A 22,245-nucleotide genomic window follows, 5' to 3' on the forward strand; every position below is an offset into this window, starting at 1 on the left:
TGACCACAAAATGATGCCTTAACTAGAGATATTTTTAAGTAACTAACAAGTCTGTGTGCCGCCTGAAACTATACATCACCATTTATCAGATTGTATGGTTGCTAATATTAACTTTGCATATTGTCATTATTTATGAATATTATCAATAATACATTATTTAAACTGTAACTTAACTCCTGCTTGACTCTGTGTAAACCTGAGGTTATAGACGTAAAAGGGAAGGTGGGGAGAAGTTATATACTATGATACTTTATAAAGAGTGGTAAGTGTGTGAGATTTGAGGCATTCTGACAAAGGCTACATAATAATAATAATACAATAAGGGGACAGAAGAGTAATATATTACTCTACCAAGACAAAGCAAGGTGTGAGCACAGATTTTGGCTGGGAAATGCAGTGCATTGAATTGCTGTTAAAGTCCCAAATGATGCAAAGAAATTTTTATTTACTAATCCTATTAACACATAAAATACATTTTCTCAATATAACCACCAAAACATTTTAAATAATACACACTATCTCCTGCAAAGACCTTTCACTTCTTATTATGTTGCTTTTCAAAGACTCGTCATAATGGCCAAAAAACCCAGAGAGCAAACACTTCATGGAAGGACTAAGGCACAGTGATATGTCACAGCAAAATTCAGACTCTACTGGGGATGAGTTACAGCACCTTGGAAACGGTAAATATTAACAGGACGACAAATACATTTAAATCACCTTCAAGACAGCCGTGATAAAAGGCTGTGGTTAAAAATTAAAGGAGTTAAGTAATGTGGCACAAAAGATGTAAAGTGTGATTTTCAAGTTTCCTGTTTTTATTAGCATGAAAGTCATACCGTCTAATTAAATATGTAAGATTTAAAATAACATATCAAAAGACTTCTTGCTGTAAACCATTACCAAAAAAACTCATACAGAAATTGTACCTGAATGTTGTTTCTTGCCAGTTCAGTATTTAACTATGGCTTTATGTTGATGTGTCCACTTACGTGAATCTATTATTCAATTTTGGCTGACGTTCTTAAAGTATTTTGTGTTAAAGATATGTAATAAGAGATGAAATCAGGAAGGGGGCAAATAAGTTTATCACAAAACTATAGAGAAGCATGAATTGAATGTGTGATTGTATGAATGTATTTATTCATTGATATAATTTCCCCATAAACTTGGCATAAATAGATAATGTAAATGAACTGTTGAGGACAGCTGATGCATAAAGCTGTTACTAAAATGAAGTATATTACAATGCACCTTAAAATGATGTGAGTATATCTTTCAGTATATCGTAACCTGTATGTAGTTCAAATATATATTGTTGAACTATATTTGAAATATATTTTCCTTCATACAAATTTCCAAATGTATTACGTATAATACATGCATTATGCTGTGCACAGACCAGGGCCGATCATTCATGAGGTGACTTTTTACTAGCTAAAAAATGCTAAACCCCGTCTTCCTAAAGATTTGCATTTGTTTAAATTCCCTGAAACTCACTGAAAATAAAGCAAGTGGCTAAATGTGGCAGCATGTGTGGGCGACAGTTTACAGCTTTATTAGATACTTGAACTCAGTCAATAATAAGTTTATAATTTGTGCTTCACAGTGTGATCTGGCCTACGATAGATCTCAGTATCAGGATCGCCTAGGAGTTGTCTTTGGGATGATATTATCAATGCATGTCTAAAATATACCACACTATATCAAAATAATAAGTATCTCGAAATATAAACTCACAAATATATTGTACAGTATAAATAAAATTAACAGTATGTTTAAAAATATTTTGTAATAGCTTCTAAAATGTATTTTATAATATATTATTCTTAGATTTGAATAGATTTTAGGAAATATATTTTATAGTTTGGAAAAAATATTGCAAAACACAAAAATGAGAATAGTTTACAAATTTTACAACACATTTCAATATACTGCAAGATATCGCAATGTATTTAAAGTGTTTTATAAAAAATTTTGCATATTTTATATTTATTTTGCATATGTTATTTTTTGTAAGGGTGAACAGAAAGTCAGTCACATAAATATTTAGTATTTACACTCTGTTAGATAGATAGCACCATATAAATTATTTAATAGTAACTTTGAAAATATTTTTAAAAATCAGGTTACGTTTGTTTTCATTATGATAGCCATGAGAAAGTTTTTCTTGATTTCCCCTCATTACTGTTAACATCAACTGCTAAGGCTTGCATGTGGTGGTCTGCGTGTCTGCTCAGTCACATTGTAAACATTATTTTACTGAGTCAATATTAGTAAATGCATACTAAATAAATGCATGAAATGAATAATCACATCTGCTTAATTTTATTAAAAGTTCAAACACAATAATATATAAAGCCGGTGCAGGTATTCTTTGTTGGAAACAACCCAGTACTCTACCTACATTCACACAGCACAAATGGTCAGACTCAGAAGACAATTTAAATACATAAAATACAGAATACTTACAGATAACAGAAAAAAAAGATGTTAAAAATGTGTTGCAGAATTTCAACAAATGTCTGATCTTAAAGCTGTCTTGAAGTTTTGAAAGGCAGAAGTATATTTTAATATAAGTTAGCACTCAAACAAACCACCAACACCTCAGCCCACCCCAACCACCTATTAAATGTCTTGTATGATTTCAGTTTTGCAGTCTAGGTGTTCTAAGACAGCTTCCCTGATCAAGTAATGGATACAGAAGAGAGAAAGTAGCAAAAATAACATTTTATGATATTAATGATAAATCAAGAATTAGAAAAAGAAAGTAATTCAAAGTTTAAAGTTACATTTGGAATTTGCTTTAAATTTGGAATCAACAAATAATCACTTCTGTTACTGTAATGAAGGAAGTCCAAAATAAATTTATAAATTCTTACCTTCTTGTGACTAGACTTTCTAGAGTTCTTTCAAAAAGAAGGAACCATCTTATCTCCACCTAAAAGTGTCTTTAACTTTAACATAGATAGATAGATAGATAGATAGATAGATAGATAGATAGATAGATAGATAGATAGATAGATAGATAGATAGATAGATAGATAGATAGATAGATAGATAGATAGATAGATAGATATTGAAATACACTAAATAATAGTAGATAGATTGTGAAAGGCACTATATAATGATAGATAGATAGCTATAGCACTATAGATAGCTATAAAGCAGGAAAGTTCAAATGAAAGAAAACATCTGACTTTGCTGTCCCAGTCCCAGTGAGATACAGTATTATGCAGACTATTTACTTTCAATATAAAGAAGACCCCATTGTGTTTCTTAACCCACTTCTGCCTTATAATGTGTTGGCCTTCAGTGTTTGTGTGTCACAGAGAGGGTGTGCAGCATTCTTCATAATGGCACTCAGTTCTGTTTTAATTCTCTCCTTTGCTATGACCTCCTGAGGGTCCACAGTGAGCGATATAACTGAGACTGCCCTTTTATTTAGCCTGTTGATTCAGTGGGCCTCTATTAAAGTGATTTTACCAGCCCAGCACACCACAGCGAAGCAAATCGCACTGGCCATCACAGAGTTATTGAAGATATACTTCCCACAGTAAAGTAACATGATCTCCTTAGAAAAGGTGCCTGCTCTGCCCTTCCTGTGTGTTCTGATACTGGTCCAATCTGTCTTCAATGTGGACCCTCAAGTAATTGTAGGAGTAGACCACCTCAACCTCCACTCCTTGAAAAGTGACTGGACACAGAGGCCCTCTGGTGCAGTGAAAGTCAAGTTTCTTGGTTTTGCAGATGTTAAGATGCAGACCATTCTCTTTGCACCAAGAAACAAATTTTTCCACCCCATAAGTGCAGAAACATCTGAAAAGTTTTGTGAGTGACATAACCTGGTGTTGTTAGTCTGATGTGTACAGAGTAAAGAGAAAATAAGACAGGCCTGTTCCTGGTGGTGCCCCGGTGTTGCTCACATTCATATCAGAGACACAGTCCTTGAGTCTCACAAACTGCGGTCTGCCTGACAGATAGTCCATTATCCAGGACACCACAGGCTCATCCACCTGCATATCTCTGAGTTTACTCATTAACAGGGATGGCTGGATGGTATTGAAGGCAAAGGAGAAATCAATAAACATAATTATCACAGCACTGACAGCTTTGTCCTGGAGACAATAAGCCTTGTTGGACAGAGAGATAATTGCATCCTCGAGTCCAGTCATTTTCCAATAAGCAAACTGTAGTGGGTCTAGGTGGTCTACCACAAGAGGACTCCAAGGCCAGTCTCTCAAAGGGCTTTGTGATGTGAGAAGTACATTAAGTGCCACAGGTCTGTAGTCGATGGGTGAGGAGGCGCCTGCTGTCTTCAGAACAGGAACAATGCGGGATGTTTTTCACAGCAGTGGCACTTTCTGAAGCCTTAGGGACAAACTGAACAGATGACAGAGGACACCACAAAGTTGGTCAGCACATGCCTTAAGAACGTGAGGACGGACTTTAGTCAGATTTAGATTTTTAAATAAGTATAAAGTAAATAAGCATATGATTATCACTTGCACTATGCTATAATTTGATGCTGTAATTCAGTCCAAATCTAAATATAAAACACTAACATTACCCACCATACTCAGTCCATTAAACCTGCTCATGAGGTGCTCTAAGTTAGTGCACAACTTTGTTCCCCTTCTCCGACTCCTAGAAGAACACTCCAACTGCACTTAGTCTTAATCTCAGTCCTCTGCTAGTCCACAGCTCTGAAGCCCACTGCCACAATACTAAACCCAAATATTGGTTATGTTACTGTAAACCAAGACCAGATCATCTTAAACCCATAGGATACTACATCTAACCCTTTGAGTTTAAAAAGCTCATTCCCAATTTTGGGCCTTGGGAAGCCTGAAGCCTTGAATTTGAGTTTGGAGCTAGGCTACACAGGGTGAGGCCTGTTCACCACAACCAAACCTGTAAGGTGGGCAGGTCCGGTTTTTGATGGTTCATTGAGGCCTGCATCCATTTTTGAGTGTGTTGTGTCAGGAATCACATGACACTCAAAACAATGCAAGAATTGTGAATTGAGGGGTGTGAGACCTCGAAACTGACACACAGAGCAGACCAGGACCTTCACTATTCATCTCAGAAGAGGCTCAGCCCAAGCCACTCAATAACCCACTACTACCAGTAGATGATGACCTTGTGGGGTCTGCTTGGGAAATTCTGGAACCCCTGGAGTCCTGGGTGGAAGCACAGTGGGCTCATAAGCTTAACTGACAGGCTGTTTGTGGTTACAAATTAACTCCTTGATAACTGTCTATTCATTTATTCTAACTTCTGCATTTTCTCATCAGAAAGTAAACTCTGTCTAATTGTAATCATTAGATTGGAAGTCATAGTTAGAGTAATAGATAAACAAGTAGATGAGATGTTTTGTTTCTTGATGTATCTTTATGTATAATTGTCACATTTACTTTTTGTATCAGAAGGAGATGAAAGAGTTACAGCAGCTTCCTTTGGGATTAACAAAACTGACAAATACAGAGTAGTGCAGGCCAGAGGTTTTCTCACATGTAAGCTTGTAGGTCTGTTTGATCAATTGAGTGTTCTGAGAATCAGCATTTATTAATGAATTCATATTGACCAGGCTGTGATGTTCTTAAGGCCAGAAAGATTACTTTAAAAAGGCTTGTCTGTAAGCGAGCTGCACACACATTACAGTACACAAGCCATACAGCTGGGCTCTGTCTGTGTGTGTGACAAACACAAATCCTTACTTGTGACAGATAAAGAAATAAAGTTATTTGATTTTGGTAAATTCATACTGAACTCCTTCTACTGGTGTCAGTGGAGGGATTTAAGACTGGTTTTTACATTTTTTTGTATTAGCTGGTTTGAATGAAGACTCCAGTGTCTCCCAGTTTTATTTCAATTAACCTCCTTTATTCACAGATTCCATTTCAAATGGTCAGTGAATAGGAAAAGAAGGAGTAATAAGTTTGATGATATTACTTCTGGAAAACACCGTGCTCAAAGGAAACAAAGTGCCTTATGTGGTAAATTAGAAGCAACTTGCACGAAGACACATTATCAGAGGAGGCAGAGTTCATAAAAACAACTTGAAAAAGTATGTGACACTGACGGCCTTAACAAGAAGCAGCTCTTTATGAATAATCACAGGTTTCTCTTTATTTTGGACCACCATCTGTACTAAATGATTAAAATCAAAACACACATTAGCTAACATTATTTAAGCTAGTCGCTGTGAAAAGCAATCTATTAAAAATCCAAAAGCAGAATACATTATTAGAGGCAAATGGCTTCATTAAAACAAAAGGAAAGCAAGCTTAATCATTTCTGACACACATTCATTTATTCTGTTTCATCATTTCTTAAATGAATCAATGTAAAGCCCTCATTACAAGCCCTTTATATTGTATATACTGTAAATGTGGAATTTATACTGGATAGTTGAAGTGCCATTGCTGGGATTGAGCCAGAATTTGGTGATGTTACACTCCTCTTAGATGAGCCTGCAGACAGAAGGAGACACAATCAGATACCTGAAGGCCAGTGTGCTCTTTAAAGAACATCAGAGTTTAGTTCAGATGAATGATTTAATTTTAAATATAAGGATATGCTTATTCCATTGCTGTATTTATTTTGTCTAGAAAGTACATTAGAGTTGTTGCTCCAGGACAGTCATTTACCTTCAACCTTCTTCTTTAGTTGTCTGCCATAAGGCAGGTCTTTCAATATAATGTTAGAAGCGAAGTTTAAAGCTTATTGGTTGGAAGTGAATTACTGTCCTGGTAGAGCAACGCTCATGTCTCTCCAGTAACAACAGACAACTGAATTTATCAGATCTCTAGCTTCATCTGGTATCAAACTGTTAATCGCTTTGCACAAAAGGAATTATATACAGTAAAGCTGGAATATATCTTTCTGAATATACAGTTAGGTCCATAAATATTTGGACAGAGACAACTTTTTTCTAATTTTGGTTCTGTACATTACCACAATGAATTTTAAATGAAACAACTCAGATGCAGTTGAAGTGCAGACTTTCAGCTTTAATTCAGTGGGTTGAGCAAAAAGATTGCCTAAAAATGTGAGGGAACTAAAACATTTTTAACACAATCCCTTCAGTTCAGGGACTCAAAAGTAATTGGCCAATTGACTCAAAGGTAATTTCATGGGCGAAGCTTATTAGTTGGAAGTGAATTACTGTCCTGGAAGAGCAACGCTCATGTCTCTAGTAACAACAGACAACTAAATTTATCAGATCTCTAGCTTCATCTGGTATCAAACTTTTAATTGCCTTGCACAAAAGGAATTGTATACAATAAAGCTAGAATATATCTTTCTGAATATATATGAACTATACTGGCATTTCACAGACCAGTGGCTTAGCACTCCTTTAATTCTTAGTTTTTTCCCTTTGCTAACTTAAGAATAGGGGAAAGTCGACTTTTACACAGTAAAAAGAAAAAAAAAAACACTCACCTGTTTTAGTTGTTGAAGTGCGGGAATGCATTAACTTTGCCTTTAGCAGGTACCTTTGATTTGGCTCTGTCGATGGGACGGGCGCGCCTCCAGGTCAGGCCTGTTGAACGACGCTGTGCGTACCCCTTCATAAAGGCGAGTGTCTTCCTAGGGTCTGCCATGGATGAAGAGAAAAGCATTTTCATTCAGTTTATTTTGAGCATACATGAGTTAGTCTGAGGAGGGGATCCCCAAGAGAAAGTCCAGAGGTAAGGTTACAAAAATAATTAATGTATTTTCGTAGAATGGATCAGGTTGTCAGGATGCGCTCCAGGTCACTCGCTTGTGCCCACGTGAAGCTGCTGGCTGTGCAGAATTATGGCAAGCTGTTAAACATTTCATTCATGCCTTCAAAGCATTGATATCATGAGTTTTACATTTGACATCAACATTTAGAATTTTGACATCAGGCGTATAAAAATTTGGTATCACGCTTTTAAAATTTGATAATCAAGCTTTTGAAATTTGATGTCAAGTTTTTTAAATGTGTTATCACACCTTTGAAATATGATATGATAACTTAAATGCTAATATATATGCATTTTAAACTCTCACATCATATTTTGATTTCACGTTTATGAAATTTGATGTCAGGCTTATAAAATTTGATATCACGTTTTTAAAATTTGACATCACGCTTCTGAAATTTGAAATCAGCTTTTTAAAATTTGATACTACTCCATTGATATCAATTAGATAAATCTGATATCAAGTTTGTAAAAATGGATATCAACATTGTAATGTTTGATATCTCTCTTTCAAATCTGATATTGAGCTTTTGAAACTTGATGTTCCTTTAAAATTTGATATGGAGCTTTTGAAATATGACATCAAGGTTTTAAAATTTGAAATCACACTTTTGAAATTTAATATGAGAGCTTAAATGCTAATATTTATGGATTTTAAACTCTCACATCATATTTTGTCATTTTGATGTCACATTAATGAAATTTGACATCAGGCTTGTAAAATTTGATATCACACTTTTGAAATTTAATAACATCTTCCGACTTGAGATCAAACTTTAAAAGCATGATATCAAGTCTGAAGATGTGATCAAATTTCAAAAGTGTGATATCAAATTTTAAGAACTTGATATCAAATTTTAAAAGTATATCACATTTTATACACATATTATATCAAATTTCATGAAAATGAAAAAGGATTAAATGTTAAACTAGCCTACCCATAATATATTAGCTTTCTATGCTCTCTTTTTTGAAATGAAGTTTCCAAAGCAGTTTAACGGAGGCAGGTGGTCTGGATTGGAGCCCAAAGAAGCCAGGGGCTGGAGAAGTAGGAACGGTCCAACAGTAAAGTCTCCCTCAAGGGCCGAGCGTGAGCGGCGGGAGACGCGTGTGGCTCAGCGTGGCACCCCAGGGTTGCCAGAGGAATGGCAATAGGGACCTGAGTTGGGACTTAAAGGTTGACTGGCACCTTTTGGTGGGCAGTTTTTAGAGGGAAGCATTGGGGCTTGTGTGTGTTTGTGTTTTTATTTTTAAAGACTGTGTATCTACATGGGTTTTAACCTCAGCTTTTAATGGAATGTTTATTTATTGCACTGTTTTTAACCTCCACCAGCACCTTTCATTGTAATTATTGGATTATTTCTTTATTGGACATATTTGGAAGCACTGCACAGTTTGTTTGGACATTTGTTTTGAATTGTCTTTTAATAAAAGCACTAGAGCACTGTAGCTGCTGGTGCGTAAGGCAGGATCCAGACGCGTGGCGAAAGAAAGTTTGTTTTAAACGATTATGTGAAAATTCAAAGCAAACAGTCCACAGAAGAATAAAGATAAAAGGCTGTTACACACTTAGAATAAAAAGCCAAAAAAACTGGACAATATGTTGTTTCTCTAAACTGAGCTTTTCTTCTGTACGCTCTAAACGTACGGCACTGCTAGTTCAATAGAGCACATTAACTTTCATACTATTGAGCACGTTAAGGCTTAGTTTAAAACTGTGTGCCCTCCATGCTTTACTGTCTGCAGGACAGGTCACTAACTGACACGATTCTATAGTCAAAGAGACAAGATGTAGTTAGAATATACCAACTCAATTCAAGAGCTCTTTTCACCATCCCCTTGCTATGTGTGTGTTCGTCCTCATCTGCCAGGCTCATCTCGTTGATGGTACGGACGGTGTCGAGTTCAAGAGGCTCCCAAAAGCCGAACTGGGAGCTGGAGCTGACCTGCACCGTCACACATCCATATTATGTTAAGCTGGTTTGCCCTTGAGCAAGGCCCTTTACTTGAAAAATTGCTCCAGGGGTGCTATAAAATGGCTGACCCAATGCTCTGACTCTGACACAAAATCTAGTTTTGGGTGGCAGTGAACCTGACCCTATCTTCAGCACAATTCATTGGAAAGCTGGAACCAACCAATCATACGGCACATTGTAGGAAAACTGGAGAATTTGGAGAAAAAAGACCCACACAGACACAAAAACAATGTGCAACATCCACACAGGCAGTGAAAAGGCCAGGATTTGACTCTGGAGAAGTGAAGCAGGATCACTAAGCACTACCACACGGAGACACCCTAATTTATATTTTACCTTTGGCTGAAATATTAGATGAACACAAAAACTAACAAAGAAGACCATTGATGTTCATTTAATCAAGATTATGATCACCTCAATAAAAGTATGGATCATTGCTGAGCTAGAAAAAAGCAAAGCAGGTCAATGCAACAGACATGGTAGATGGTTTCCTAAACAAATGGAAGTTCAAATAAACGCACAACTTACCAGGCAGAGGCGCACATCTCTTGTACACGGTAACCTTCTTTGATTCAAGAGTAACATCTTTGCCTTTAACTTCTGTGACAGTAAACTCTTCGTAGGGTGGGATAAGCACCTCAGATTCATGTTGATAAACAGAATATGTTGAAATGTTTGCCCCATGGCATGTTTTGATTCTGAAAAATGTTCCATTGCCAAAATCTTTTGCTGCTGTAATATTTGTAGATGTTGATGCAAATCTTCCAAAGCGGAAAGCATCACTCACTTTTGGTCGTATCTCTACTTTAACTCCTCTGTAAACCCTGGTGCATTTTTTTCCTTTGAGGGTCTGGATGGCTTTGGTGAGCAGGAAATGCATAGACCTGTAGTACTTCTTTGTCACCGAATCCACACCAGACTGCACCACTTCATTCAGCTCAGAATAGAATTTATCTGTTGTGTATGCCCTAACAGCCAGGGCGGTGTAGTTGTCCAAACCAGATCTATTTATTGAGTGCCAGTGTTTGATTCGATTCATTCCAGCCTGATGACAGGTTTTTGTTCTTACTTAACTCATAATTCAAGTAACGCTCTCTAATTTCCTTTTCTCTTTCTCCTTGGCACCCATTATATTCATCATCATAGGAATTTTCATGTATGTGTGGATTCTAAAACAAGACAGAAAGTAGAATCAAAAGGATGATCACTCAGAGCAAAAACTTGTGCATTTTTCAGTTAGGTTCAGTAATGTATGGGTGGATTAACGGTTTAATTTCATTCTACAATACGCAGTTTACATTACTACACTATATGAGAATATGGCTCTTTCCTGTTGATTTCATAACTAACACTGACGTAATGAAAAATGTCATTTTGAAAGTCATTTAAATACATTCAGGTTTGAAGGAGGCCCGAGTTTTTCCTGGTAGCTCTAAGGACAGGGCAGGATACCGCGTCAGATTTATAAAGCTTGTGTATGCACATTTTGGGTTTTTGTGTATACTTTCCATGTAATTGTCAAAATATACAAAAGAAAACTTGACAGGAGAACTTATATTTATTTACAGCAATACATTTGCCGCATCAATAAGCAATATTTCATAGAAAATGGGTAATGAAGACCTCCTTGATCAAGTAAGGAATTGCAGCTAACCAGCGAAATAACAAACCACAAGAGTAATAATTCATATCATTGACGATGCGGCACATATTTGCAGTTAAGAACTTTTTTTGTCCTTAATTTATATCGGCTACCTGCTGTCACGTCTCAGGATAAGAAACCTGGGCCATCGCTTGTTATCAATACTTGCATGAAGCAGAAACACAGCTTTGAAAAAAATCATACCCTGAATCCTAAATACAGCCTAACGGTTTGACACAACGTGGTTTGGTGGTCGCTGCTTGAAGACTATGTAAATGCTCATATATGAAGAGAATGATCTTTTAGGGACCGGCTTGATTTTGTTGCCCATGATGATGATGGACTTATGAGTCGATGTAGGCTCTCAAAAGCCATTCTCTTGGAACTGTAGTATGAGTACAGCTGGACCCAACATTACAAAGACAGATGTTCTGAAATCGGGCAGCATAACCTGGTTTTGTCAACGATTGGCTTTCTGGCAACAGGCACCTACCAGAAGGAATTGGCTAATAAATCAGGAATACCTCAGCCAAGCTCCAGCTCCATCATGCCCACTGTGCTGGAAGCCGTAAATGACTGACGAAGCACTCCATTCACTTTCTGTATGGTGTGGGTGGACAAGCCAACATTAAAATGTCATTTGCAGCAGTGTCTGGTTTACCTAATTTAATCTGCATAAATTACTGCACTCATGTTACAATAAGGGTGCCTAGCAAGAATGAAGCTGCTTTTGTTAATTGCCAAGAAGTTACGTTCCGTTAGCACACAAGTCATCTGTGATGCCAAGATGAAACTAACAAATGTCATGGCCCAGTGACCTGAGGTTCATTTATTTGGAGGCAAAGTAACATTGGCAGATGACTTGCTGATTGAGGGTGTTGTATGTGACGGCCAGAAGTGTCAGGTGAACGGCCCAAGCAGGCTGATTAGCGAGGTTCACCTATGGTTGATTCAAGGTGGCAACCTGGTGGAGTTCATGGTGCCTTCATGTATGCACATTTATAAAGTGATTGTAATTAATAAAGTGTAAATTGCATACAAAAATATGCAGCTTTTATAAATCTATTTGTTGTGTTTTTTGGCATATGTGTACTTTCATGCTTGAGTGCATCTAAAGTTTTATAAATGAGACCCCAGGTCACTAAATTCTTGAGGCCGCATTGCTGCCTACTACACCACAGTGCCACCTCAGCTAACACTTACATTCAGCATAATAATGAACCCAAATCCCTACATTCTAATACAAACTACACAGTATATGAGTATAGATTATGACCAGTGTTAACAGCCAATTAATTGTTATATTGACTTAAAAGATAAATAGCATCACTTTAAAGATAATCTGCACACACATCAAGCACATTAAGCAGTATGAAGGGATGTTTGGGCAGTGCCACTTGGGTACATCCTCAGGAACATTTTCCGTTGCTTGGTGTATCTACTTTAATAAAGAGACGGAGAAAGTTTATCATCATTTATTGAATTTTCTGTGTTCAAACTAGTTGAACGGTGATGTAGATATTCTTTTTTTATTTTAATATTGTTCTTCTATGTTTAATGCTCATTTTCATTCTCCATTAACTTGTTTCATTTTGGTGTAGATGCTGGAGCAGCTGATACAATCAAATTCAATACGCTTTTACTTTATATATTAAACAGTATTGTGCTGGCTCAGATCTGTTGTCTGATCACTGGTTACAGATCCAGCTCATCGTCATCTAAATGCCTTTTCTGGATTATTATATATTATAAGTAACGATGCTGACTATATCTGCTGCTCCAGTGTTTTTATTTGTGTGATAGACGGCTAGTTCTTTGATTGAGATGTGTGGCAGTGTGAGAGTGCGACTGTATAGTGAGTGATATTTGTGGTGTGTGCCTTTGTAAGAGACGACTTACCAAACTGGCTTCATCCACAAAAATTAGAAAAAGCAGCAGGAGGACTGTTGAGACAGCAGATGGAGACATTTGTAATTTTATTTCTCCTTTCTGTAAGAAAGAAACAAAATATGTCAAAACACTGAATTCTTACAAAGAACTCTTCCTCTGGTTTTCACTCTTTCCATCCATCCATCCTTTATCCAACCTACTATATCCTAACTACAGGGTCATGGGTTTCACTCTTTCACATTCTATAATTCAATAATGTATATCATCATTATATTTACAATATCTGACGTGCCCACATTATATTCTATTTACAACGCAAATGGGGAGGAAAAATGATCAAAAATGAGATGTAAATTGTAACATAAGATGTTGAGCCCAGACAAAGAGAAAACATCCAAGCTCTTTTCTTGACTTGCAGGAATCTGTGCCTGTCATGGCATCACTAAGTTCAAGGCAAAAGCCAACCTTGTACGGGGTGCCAGTCTATAGTAGGGCACAGTCACTCATACTACACAGCTAGAATTACTCAGAGATGACACTTTGATACATTCTTTGGACTGAATTAAGTGGGCTCTACGCTGGATGAAATTTTAAAAAACTGCTACAAACCCGTTACATTTTAGTTGTATTCCTGATAGACTATATGGACATAGAATTATTATATTCTTCAGGGGTCCTCAATCTGTACTAATCCCCACTATTCTCTGCTGTCTTTTCCAGTTCTTCTGTGGTGGTGGTTTGCGCCATCTCCACCTAATCAAGGCACCATACAGCTCCCTGAATGACTGAATGAAGATGGGTGTCTGAAATGTCCAACAATTTCATCAAATTCCTATCATGTGAAGCCTGAAAACTAAGAGGATTGATTTAGGAACATTTATGAATAATACGAATTTCCATACTGGACTGGTCAAGCCCCATGTCAACAACGACCACTACCAGTACTGTTAGCCAACAGGGTGCTGGCGGAAATTGGGCTACTGTTGGCTGATGAAAAAGAAGGAGAAGAAGAGGGGGAGACGTGTCCAGAGGCAGGAGGAGAGGAGGAAAATAAAGAGAGTGGAACTGAGGGTATGAACTTTGAATGTTGGCAGTATGACTGGTAAGGGGAGATAGTTAGCAGATATGAGGAGAGAAGGAAGGTTGAAACTGTATATTGTGCGTGCAAGAGACTAAATGACGGGAGTAAGGCCAGGTGGATCGGAGGTGGATTCAAATTGTTCTATCATGGTGTGAGAAATGGCGTAGGAGTTATTCTGAAGGAACAGTATGTCAAGAGAGTTTTGGATGTGAAAAGAGTGTCAGACAGAGTGATGATTATGAAGCTAGAAATTGGAGATGTGATGATGAATGTTGTTAGTGCATATGCACTGCAAGTTGGGTGTGCAATGGGTGAGAAAGAAGATTTTTGGAGTTGGATGAAGTGATGAACAGTGTACCCAAGGGACAGAAAGTGGTGATTGGAACAGATTTCAATGGGCATGTTGGTGAAGGGAACAGTGGAGATGAGGAGGTGATGGGTAGGTATGGTGTCAAGGAGAGGAATGAAGAAGGTCAGATAATAGTGGATTTTCGAAAAGGATGGACATGGCTGTGGTGAATACGTATTTTAAGAAGAGGGAGAAACATAGGATTATGTACATGAGTGGAGGAAGATGCACACAGGTAAATTACATCCTATGCAGAAGAGTTGATCTGATGGAGATTGAAGAATGCAAAGTGGTGGCAGGGGAAAGCGTAGTTAAGCAGCATAGGATGGTGGTCTGTAGGATGACATTGGAGATCAAGAAGAAGAAGAGAGTGAGGGCAGAGCCAAGGATCAAATGGTGGAAGTTGAAAAAGAAAGACTGCAAGGTTGAGTTGAAGGAGGAGGTGAGACAGGCAGTGGGTGGCAGTGAAGAGTTCAGACAGCTGGGAAACTACAGCAGATGTAGTAAGGGTGAAAGCAAGAAGGGTGCTTGGTGTGACATCTGGAAAGAGGAAGGAAACCTGGCGGTGGAATGAGGAAATACAGGAGAGTATACAGAGGAAGAGGATGGCAAAGAAGATGTGGGATAGTCAGAGAGATGCAGAAAGTAGACAAGAGTACAAGGAGATAAGGCGTAAGGTGAAGAGAGAGGTGGCGAAGGCTATAGGTTGTACACTAAAGAGGGAGAAAAGGACCTGTACCAACTGGCTAGACAGAGGGACTGAGCTGGGAAAGATGTGCAGCAGATTGGGGTAATAAAGGATAAAGATGGACACGTGCTCACAAGCGAGGAGAGTGTTGAGCAGATGGAAAGAGTACTTTGAGAGGCTGATGAATGAAGAGAACGAGAGAAGGAAGAGGTTTGACGATGTGGAGATAGTGAATCAGGAAGTGCAATGGATTAGCAAGGAGGAAGTAAGGACAGCTTTGAATAGGATGAAAAATGGAAAGGCCAGATGACCTGTGGAAGCATGGAGGTGTTTAGGAGTGATGGCAGTAGAATTTTTAACCAGATTGTTTAATTGAATTCTGGAAATTGAGAGGATGCCTGAGGAGTGGAGAAGAAGTGTACTGGTGTCGATATTTAACAATAAGGGGGATGTGCAGAACTGTAGTAACTACAGGGGGATAAAATTGATGAGCCACAGCATGAAGTTATGGGAAAGAGTAGTGGAAGCTTGGTTAAGAAGTGAGGTGATGATTAGTGAGCAGCAGTATGGTTTCATGCCAAGAAAGAACACCACAGATGCTCTAAGGATGTTGATCGAGAAGTTTAGAGAAGGCCAGATGGAGTTGCATTGCGTCTTTGTGGACCTGGAGAAAGCATATGACAGGGTGCCTCATAAGGAGTTGTGGTATTGTATGAGGAAGTTGGGAGTGGCAGAGAAGTATGTAAGAGTTGTACAGGAAATGTATGAGAGAAGTGTGACAGTGGTGAGGTCTGCGGTAGGAGTGACTGATGCATTCAAGGTGGAGGTGGGATTACATCAGGGATCGGCTCTGAGCCCTTTCTTATATGCAATGGCGATGGACAGGTTGGCAGACGAGATTAGACAGGAGTCTCCGTGGACTATGATGTTTGCTGATGACATTGTGATCTGTAGTGATAGTAGGGAGCAGGTTGAGGAGACCCTGGAGAGGTGGAGATATGTCCTAGAGAGGGGAGGAATGAAGGTCAGTAGGAACAAGACAGAATACATGTGTGTAAATGAGAGGGAGGTCAGTGGAATGGTGAGAATGCAGGGAGTAGAGTTGGTGAAGGTGGATGAGTTTAAAAATTTGGGATCAACAGTACAGAATAATGGGGATTGTGGAAGAGAAGTGAAAAAGAGAGTGCAGGCAGGGTGGAATGGGTGAAGAAGAGTGTCAGGAGTACTTTGTGACAGACGGGAATCAGGAAGAGTGAAAGGGAAGATCTACAGGACAGTAGTGAGACCAGCTATGTTATATGGGTTGTAGACGGTGGCTCTGACCAGAAAGCAGAAGACAGAGCTGGAGGTGGCAGAGTTAAAGATGCTAAGATTTGCATTGGCTGTGACGAGGATGAACAGGATTAGAAATGAGGACATTAGAGGGTCGGTTCAAGTTGGACGGTTGGGAGACAAAGTCAGAGAGGTTAGATTGCGTTGGTTTGGACATGTGCAGAGGAGAGATGCTGAGTATACTGGGAGAAGGAAGTTAAGGATAGAGCTGACAGGGAAAAGGAAAAGAGGAAGGCCTAAGAGAAGGTTTATGGATGTGGTGAGAGAGGACATGCAGGTGATGGGTTTAACAGAGCAAGATGCAGAGGACAGAAAGATATGGAAGAACATGATCCGTTGTGGGGACCCCTAATGGGATATACCAAAAGAAAAAGGTGTTAGGTAGAAGGTGCAGTAGGGGCCGTGTGGTCTTTTGGCATTGGAACCCCTGTAGATTTTGTTTTTTCTCCAACCTACCGGTTTTTGTTTTTTTCTGTCCTCCCAGCTGTCTGATTTCACCTTCTTGTTGTTACTCAATTCTTTAATGTTATTACTTAATCTAACTTGTTTTCCATTTTTTGTAACTTTCTCTTTGTCATCTTATTAAACACTTTGAGCTATATTGTTGTATGAAAATGTGCAATAGAAATACATGTTGTTGTTAAATGAATGAATGACTGAGTGATATCCTAACACATACAGCATATTTTGGAGAAGTGGAACATAATAACATTCAAAGAGTAATCAGGACAACAGCTCTCAGGCGCTTTGAGGTAGCAACACAAATCACTGTGCTGGTCTGTCTGTTCATTGACAACACCTTGAAATGCAAGGAGTCATGTCAAAGACACTCCTCCTCCTCCTCCAAACTGTGTATGCTCCTTCATCCTCAAATATAAAACACAAAGCCCAGTTTCCTAGAGTAATATAAAAGACAGAAGAGATGTAAGCTAAAATAAAGAAACTTTCTGAGCAAGTAGAGGAGGTGTGTTGTGGTGTGAAATTTTGCATATAAGTTGATAAATATTCTGTAAATCTTTAATAATAACATGTAACACTAATGTCTATCATTGATAAGAACAGCAATGGTTAGATGGTTAAGAACCACCCAACCCCCCCCCCACCCCTTTTAAGAACCAGACCTTTGTAAATATACAACAGGGTTGGGGGAAGTGTCTCAAACCAGTTTGGCAAGTGATTCTCTGCTGGAGTCTCTCAGTCAACCCCCACAGGAAAGCCACACTGCCTAGCTGGCAAACTTCAGCTCAGCAAATGGTTTTGAGTGGTGGCAGGTGTGAAGGTGTTCTCTGCCCCATTGGTCTGACGTATGGCTGTTTGGAATTGGCTTGTATCAAAAGCCTTTAAGTACAATGATTCTCTATTGGCTCTAGGGGTTGGACAGAAAACCTGTAAATGTGCTTGCTTTACCCCCCCACCCCCACCCCCACCAAGTGATGAAAGACCATCTCACACACCATGAACTGAAAAGGACAACACAATGAAGAGCAGGAAATGAAGACTTAACTAGAGACATTTTAAGTAACTAACAAGTCTGTGTGCCGCCTAAAACTACACATGATCATTTATCAGGTTGTATGGTTGGTAATATTAACTTGTACTTGTACTTTGCATATTTTTATTATTTATGAATATTATCAATAATACATTGTTTAAAGTGTAACTTAACTCCTGCTTGTCTTTTACTACATCTAATTGACTGAGGTTATAAATGTAGAAAGGAAAGTGGGGAGAAGTTATAAGGTACAATACCTTATAAACAGAGGTAAGTCTGTGAGATTTGAGGCATTCTGACATAGGCTATATATTAATAATACAAAAAGGGGAAAGTAGAGCAATATCTACCAAGACAAAACAAGGAGTGAGCAGAGTTCTTGGCTGGGAAATCCCATTATTGTGTTTTTTCGACATTCAGTACATTGAGTTGTTGTTAAAGTCCCAAATAAATTTTTATTTACTAATCTGATTAACACAAACAAATTTTCTAAATAAAACCAACAAAACATTTTAAATTATACACACTATCAACTGCAAAGACCTTTCACTTCTTATTATGTTGCTTTTCAAAGACTTGTCATAATGGCCAAAAACCCAGAGAGCAAACACTTCATGGAAGGACTAAGGTACAGTGATATGTCAAAGCAAAATTCAGACTCTACTAGGGATGAGTTACAGCACCTTGGAAAAGGTAAATATTAACAGGATGACGAATACATTTAAAGTGATAAAAGGCTGGTGTTAAAAATTAAAGGAGTTAAGTAATGTGGCACAAAAGATATAAAGTGTGATTTTCAAGTTTCCTGGTTTTATTAGTATGAAAGTCATCCATCCATCCATTATCCAACCCGCTATATTCTAACACAGGCTCACGGGGGGGTCTGCTGGAGCCAATCCCAGCCAACACAGAGCGCAAGGCAGGAAAGAAACCCTGGGCAGGGCACCAGCCCACCCCAGGTTTTGAACTATATTTGAAATCTATTTTCCTTCAAACACATTTCCAAACGTATTAAGTATAAGACGTGCATTACACTGTGCACTCAGACCCAGGGCAGATCATTCATGAGGTGAGTTTTTACCAGCTGAAAAAAGCTAAACCCCGTCTTCCCAAATATTCACATTTGTTTGAATTCCCTGAAACTCACTAAAAGTAATGCAAGTGACTAAATGTGGCAGCATGTGTGGGCGACAGTTTACAGCTTTATTAGATACTTGAACTCAGTCAATAATAAGTTTATAATTTGTGCTTCACAGTGTGATCTGGCCTACGATAGATCTCAGTATCAGGATCGCCTAGGAGTTGTCTTTGGGATGATATTATCAATGCATGTCTAAAATATACCACACTATATCAAAATAATAAGTATCTCGAAATATAAACTCAGAAATATTTTGTACAGTATAACTAGAATTAACAGAATATTTAAAAAAAATATTGTGTAATAGCTTCTAAAATGAATTTTATAATATATTATTCTTAGATTTGAATAGATTTTAGGAAATATATTTTATAGCTTGGAAAAAAATATTGCAATAGACAAAAATGACAATAGTTTACAAATTTAACACACATTTCAGTATACTGAAATATATATGAAAGATATTATTATATATATATGTGTGTTTTATAAAATATTTTGCATATTTTATATTTATGTTACATATGTTACATTTTGTAAAAGTGAACAGAAAGTCAGTCACATAAATATTTAGTATTTACACTCTGTTAGATAGATAGCACCATATAAATTATTTAATAGTAACTTTGAAAATATTTTTAAAAATCATGTTAAGTTTGCTTTCATTATGGTAGCCATGAGAAAGTTTTTCTTGATTTCCCCTCATTACTGTTAACATCAACTGCTAAGGCTTGCATGTGGTGGTCTGCATGTCTGCTTAGTCACATTGTAAACATTATTTTACTGAATCAATATTAGTAAACATTTACCAAATAAATGCATGAAATGAATAATCACATCTGCTTAATTTCATTAAAAGTTCAAACACAATAATATATAAAGCCGGTGCAGGTATTCTTTGTTGGAAATAACCCAGTACTCTACCTACATTCACACAGCACAAATGGTCAGACTCAGAAGACAATTTAAATACATAAAATACAGAATACTTACAGATGACAGAAAAAAAAGATGTTAAGAATGTGTTGCAGAATTTCAACAAATGTCTGATCTTAAAGCTGTCTTGAAGTTTTGAAATGTAACACTTTGAAAGGCAGAAGTATATTTTAATATAAGTTAGCACTCAAACAAACCACCAACACGCCAGCCCACCCCCAACCACCTATTAAATGTCTTGTATGATTTCTGCTTTGCAGTCTACATGTTTTAAGACAGCTTGCTCCTGATCAAGTTATGATATTTACAATAAATCAAGAATTAGAAAAAGAAAGTAATTAAGGTCCTCCCTGTGTGGAGTTTGCATGTTCTCCCCGTGTCTGCGTGGGTTTCCTCCGCGTGCTCTGGTTTCCTCTCACAGTCCAAAGACATGCAGGTTAGGTGGATTGGCAATCCTAAATTGTCCCTAGTGTGTGCTTGGTGTGAGTGTGTGTGTCCTGTGGTGGGTTGGCACCCTGCCCAGGATTGGTAACTGCCTTGTGCCCTGTGTTGGCTGGGATTGACTCCAGCTGAACCCCGTAACCCTGTGTTCGGATTCAATGGGTTGGAAAATGGAAGGATGGATGGAAGTAATTCAAAGGTCAAAGATACTTTTAGATTTTGCTTTAAAGTTGGGATCAACAATTCGCCACTTCAGTTACTGTATAAAAGGAAGTCCAAAGTAAATTTATGAATTCTTGCCTTCTTGTTGCTATGCTTTCTAGAGTTCTTTCAAAATAAGGAACCATCTTATTTCCATCTAAAAGTGTCTTTAACTTTAACATAGTGTCGGAGATGGCTGGGGGGGCGACCCGGCTTATGCCTTCCCCAGACCATGTGGGGGCGATCGACCTGGTGTCTTTGGGGGTCACGGGTACAGAGCTTTGAAGCTAAACCCTGTAGGGGCCTGCGCTGGGGGGAAGAGGAGCAGGGACACCCGGAATGCTTCCGGGGATGCAGCCAGCACTTCCGCAACACTGGGGCATGACGGTGGAAGATTGCCGGGACACACCTGGAGCACATCTGGGGGAATATAAAAAGGGCCGCCTCCCTTCGTAGAATGACTTGAGTCAGGTGAAAGAGGACGAGGTCTCTGGAGGAGGCCTGAAGAGAGAAGGCATTGCTGTGTGTTGGCCAGGACTTTGAGGGACTTTTAGGGTTTGTGAGCACTGTAAATATTGTAAATAAACATGTTGTGGGTGACATGAACGTGTCTGTCTGTCTGTATCCGGGCCAGTCTCCACAATATTTAGATAGATAGATTATATTATATAGTGAAATAGACTATATAATAACAGATAGATAGTGAAAGGCACTATAGATAGATAGTGAAAGGCACTATATAATGATAGATAGATAGATAGATAGATAGATAGATAGATAGATAGATAGATAGATAGATAGATAGATAGATAGATAGATAGATAGATAGATAGATAGCCCCATGGGGAAATTTTGCTTTTAACAGAAGCTCTTTAAATAAATAAAAACTTAAATAGATAGATTGATAGATAGGCAAGTACACAAATAAATAAATAATAAATACACATAGTTTGGTCTGAACACACACTGGAATGGCCAGTGAGGTATTATGCAGACTATTTCCTTTCAATATAAAGAAGACCCCTTTGTGTTTTTTCACGCACTTCTGCGGTATAATGTGTTGGCCTTCAGTGTTTGTGTGTCACAGAGAGGGTGTGCAGCATTGTTCATAATGGCACTCAGTTCTGTTTTAATTCTCTCCTTTGCTATGACCTCCTGAGGGTCCACAGTGAGCGATATAACTGAGACTGCCCTTTTATTTAGCCTGTTGATTCAGTGGGCCTCTATTAAAGTGATTTTACCAGCCCAGCACAACACAGCAAAGGAAATCGCACTGGCCATCACAGAGTTATTGAAGATATGAAGAATGACACTTCCAACAGTAAAGGAACACAACCTCC

At 38.1% G+C, this 22,245-nt stretch overlaps 1 protein-coding gene across 1 annotated transcript in view; it reads right to left on the bottom strand.

The window, feature by feature from the left end:
- The window catches only part of LOC120528038 (ecto-ADP-ribosyltransferase 5-like), a 34,141-nt gene extending 13,751 nt beyond the window's left edge, over positions 1-20,390 (bottom strand). The window contains exons 1-2 of the mRNA XM_039752003.1: positions 20,321-20,390; positions 13,254-13,343 (exon numbers count right to left, since the gene is read on the bottom strand). Coding sequence (XP_039607937.1) covers positions 13,254-13,322 — 69 coding nt within the window. The 5' untranslated portion in view covers positions 13,323-13,343; positions 20,321-20,390. The remainder of the gene's footprint in view (positions 1-13,253; positions 13,344-20,320) is intronic.
- Between the last annotated feature and the right edge of the window lie 1,855 nt (positions 20,391-22,245).

This window comes from Polypterus senegalus, chromosome 4 (assembly GCF_016835505.1).
Source record: "Polypterus senegalus isolate Bchr_013 chromosome 4, ASM1683550v1, whole genome shotgun sequence".
Classification (NCBI taxonomy): domain Eukaryota; kingdom Metazoa; phylum Chordata; class Cladistia; order Polypteriformes; family Polypteridae; genus Polypterus; species Polypterus senegalus.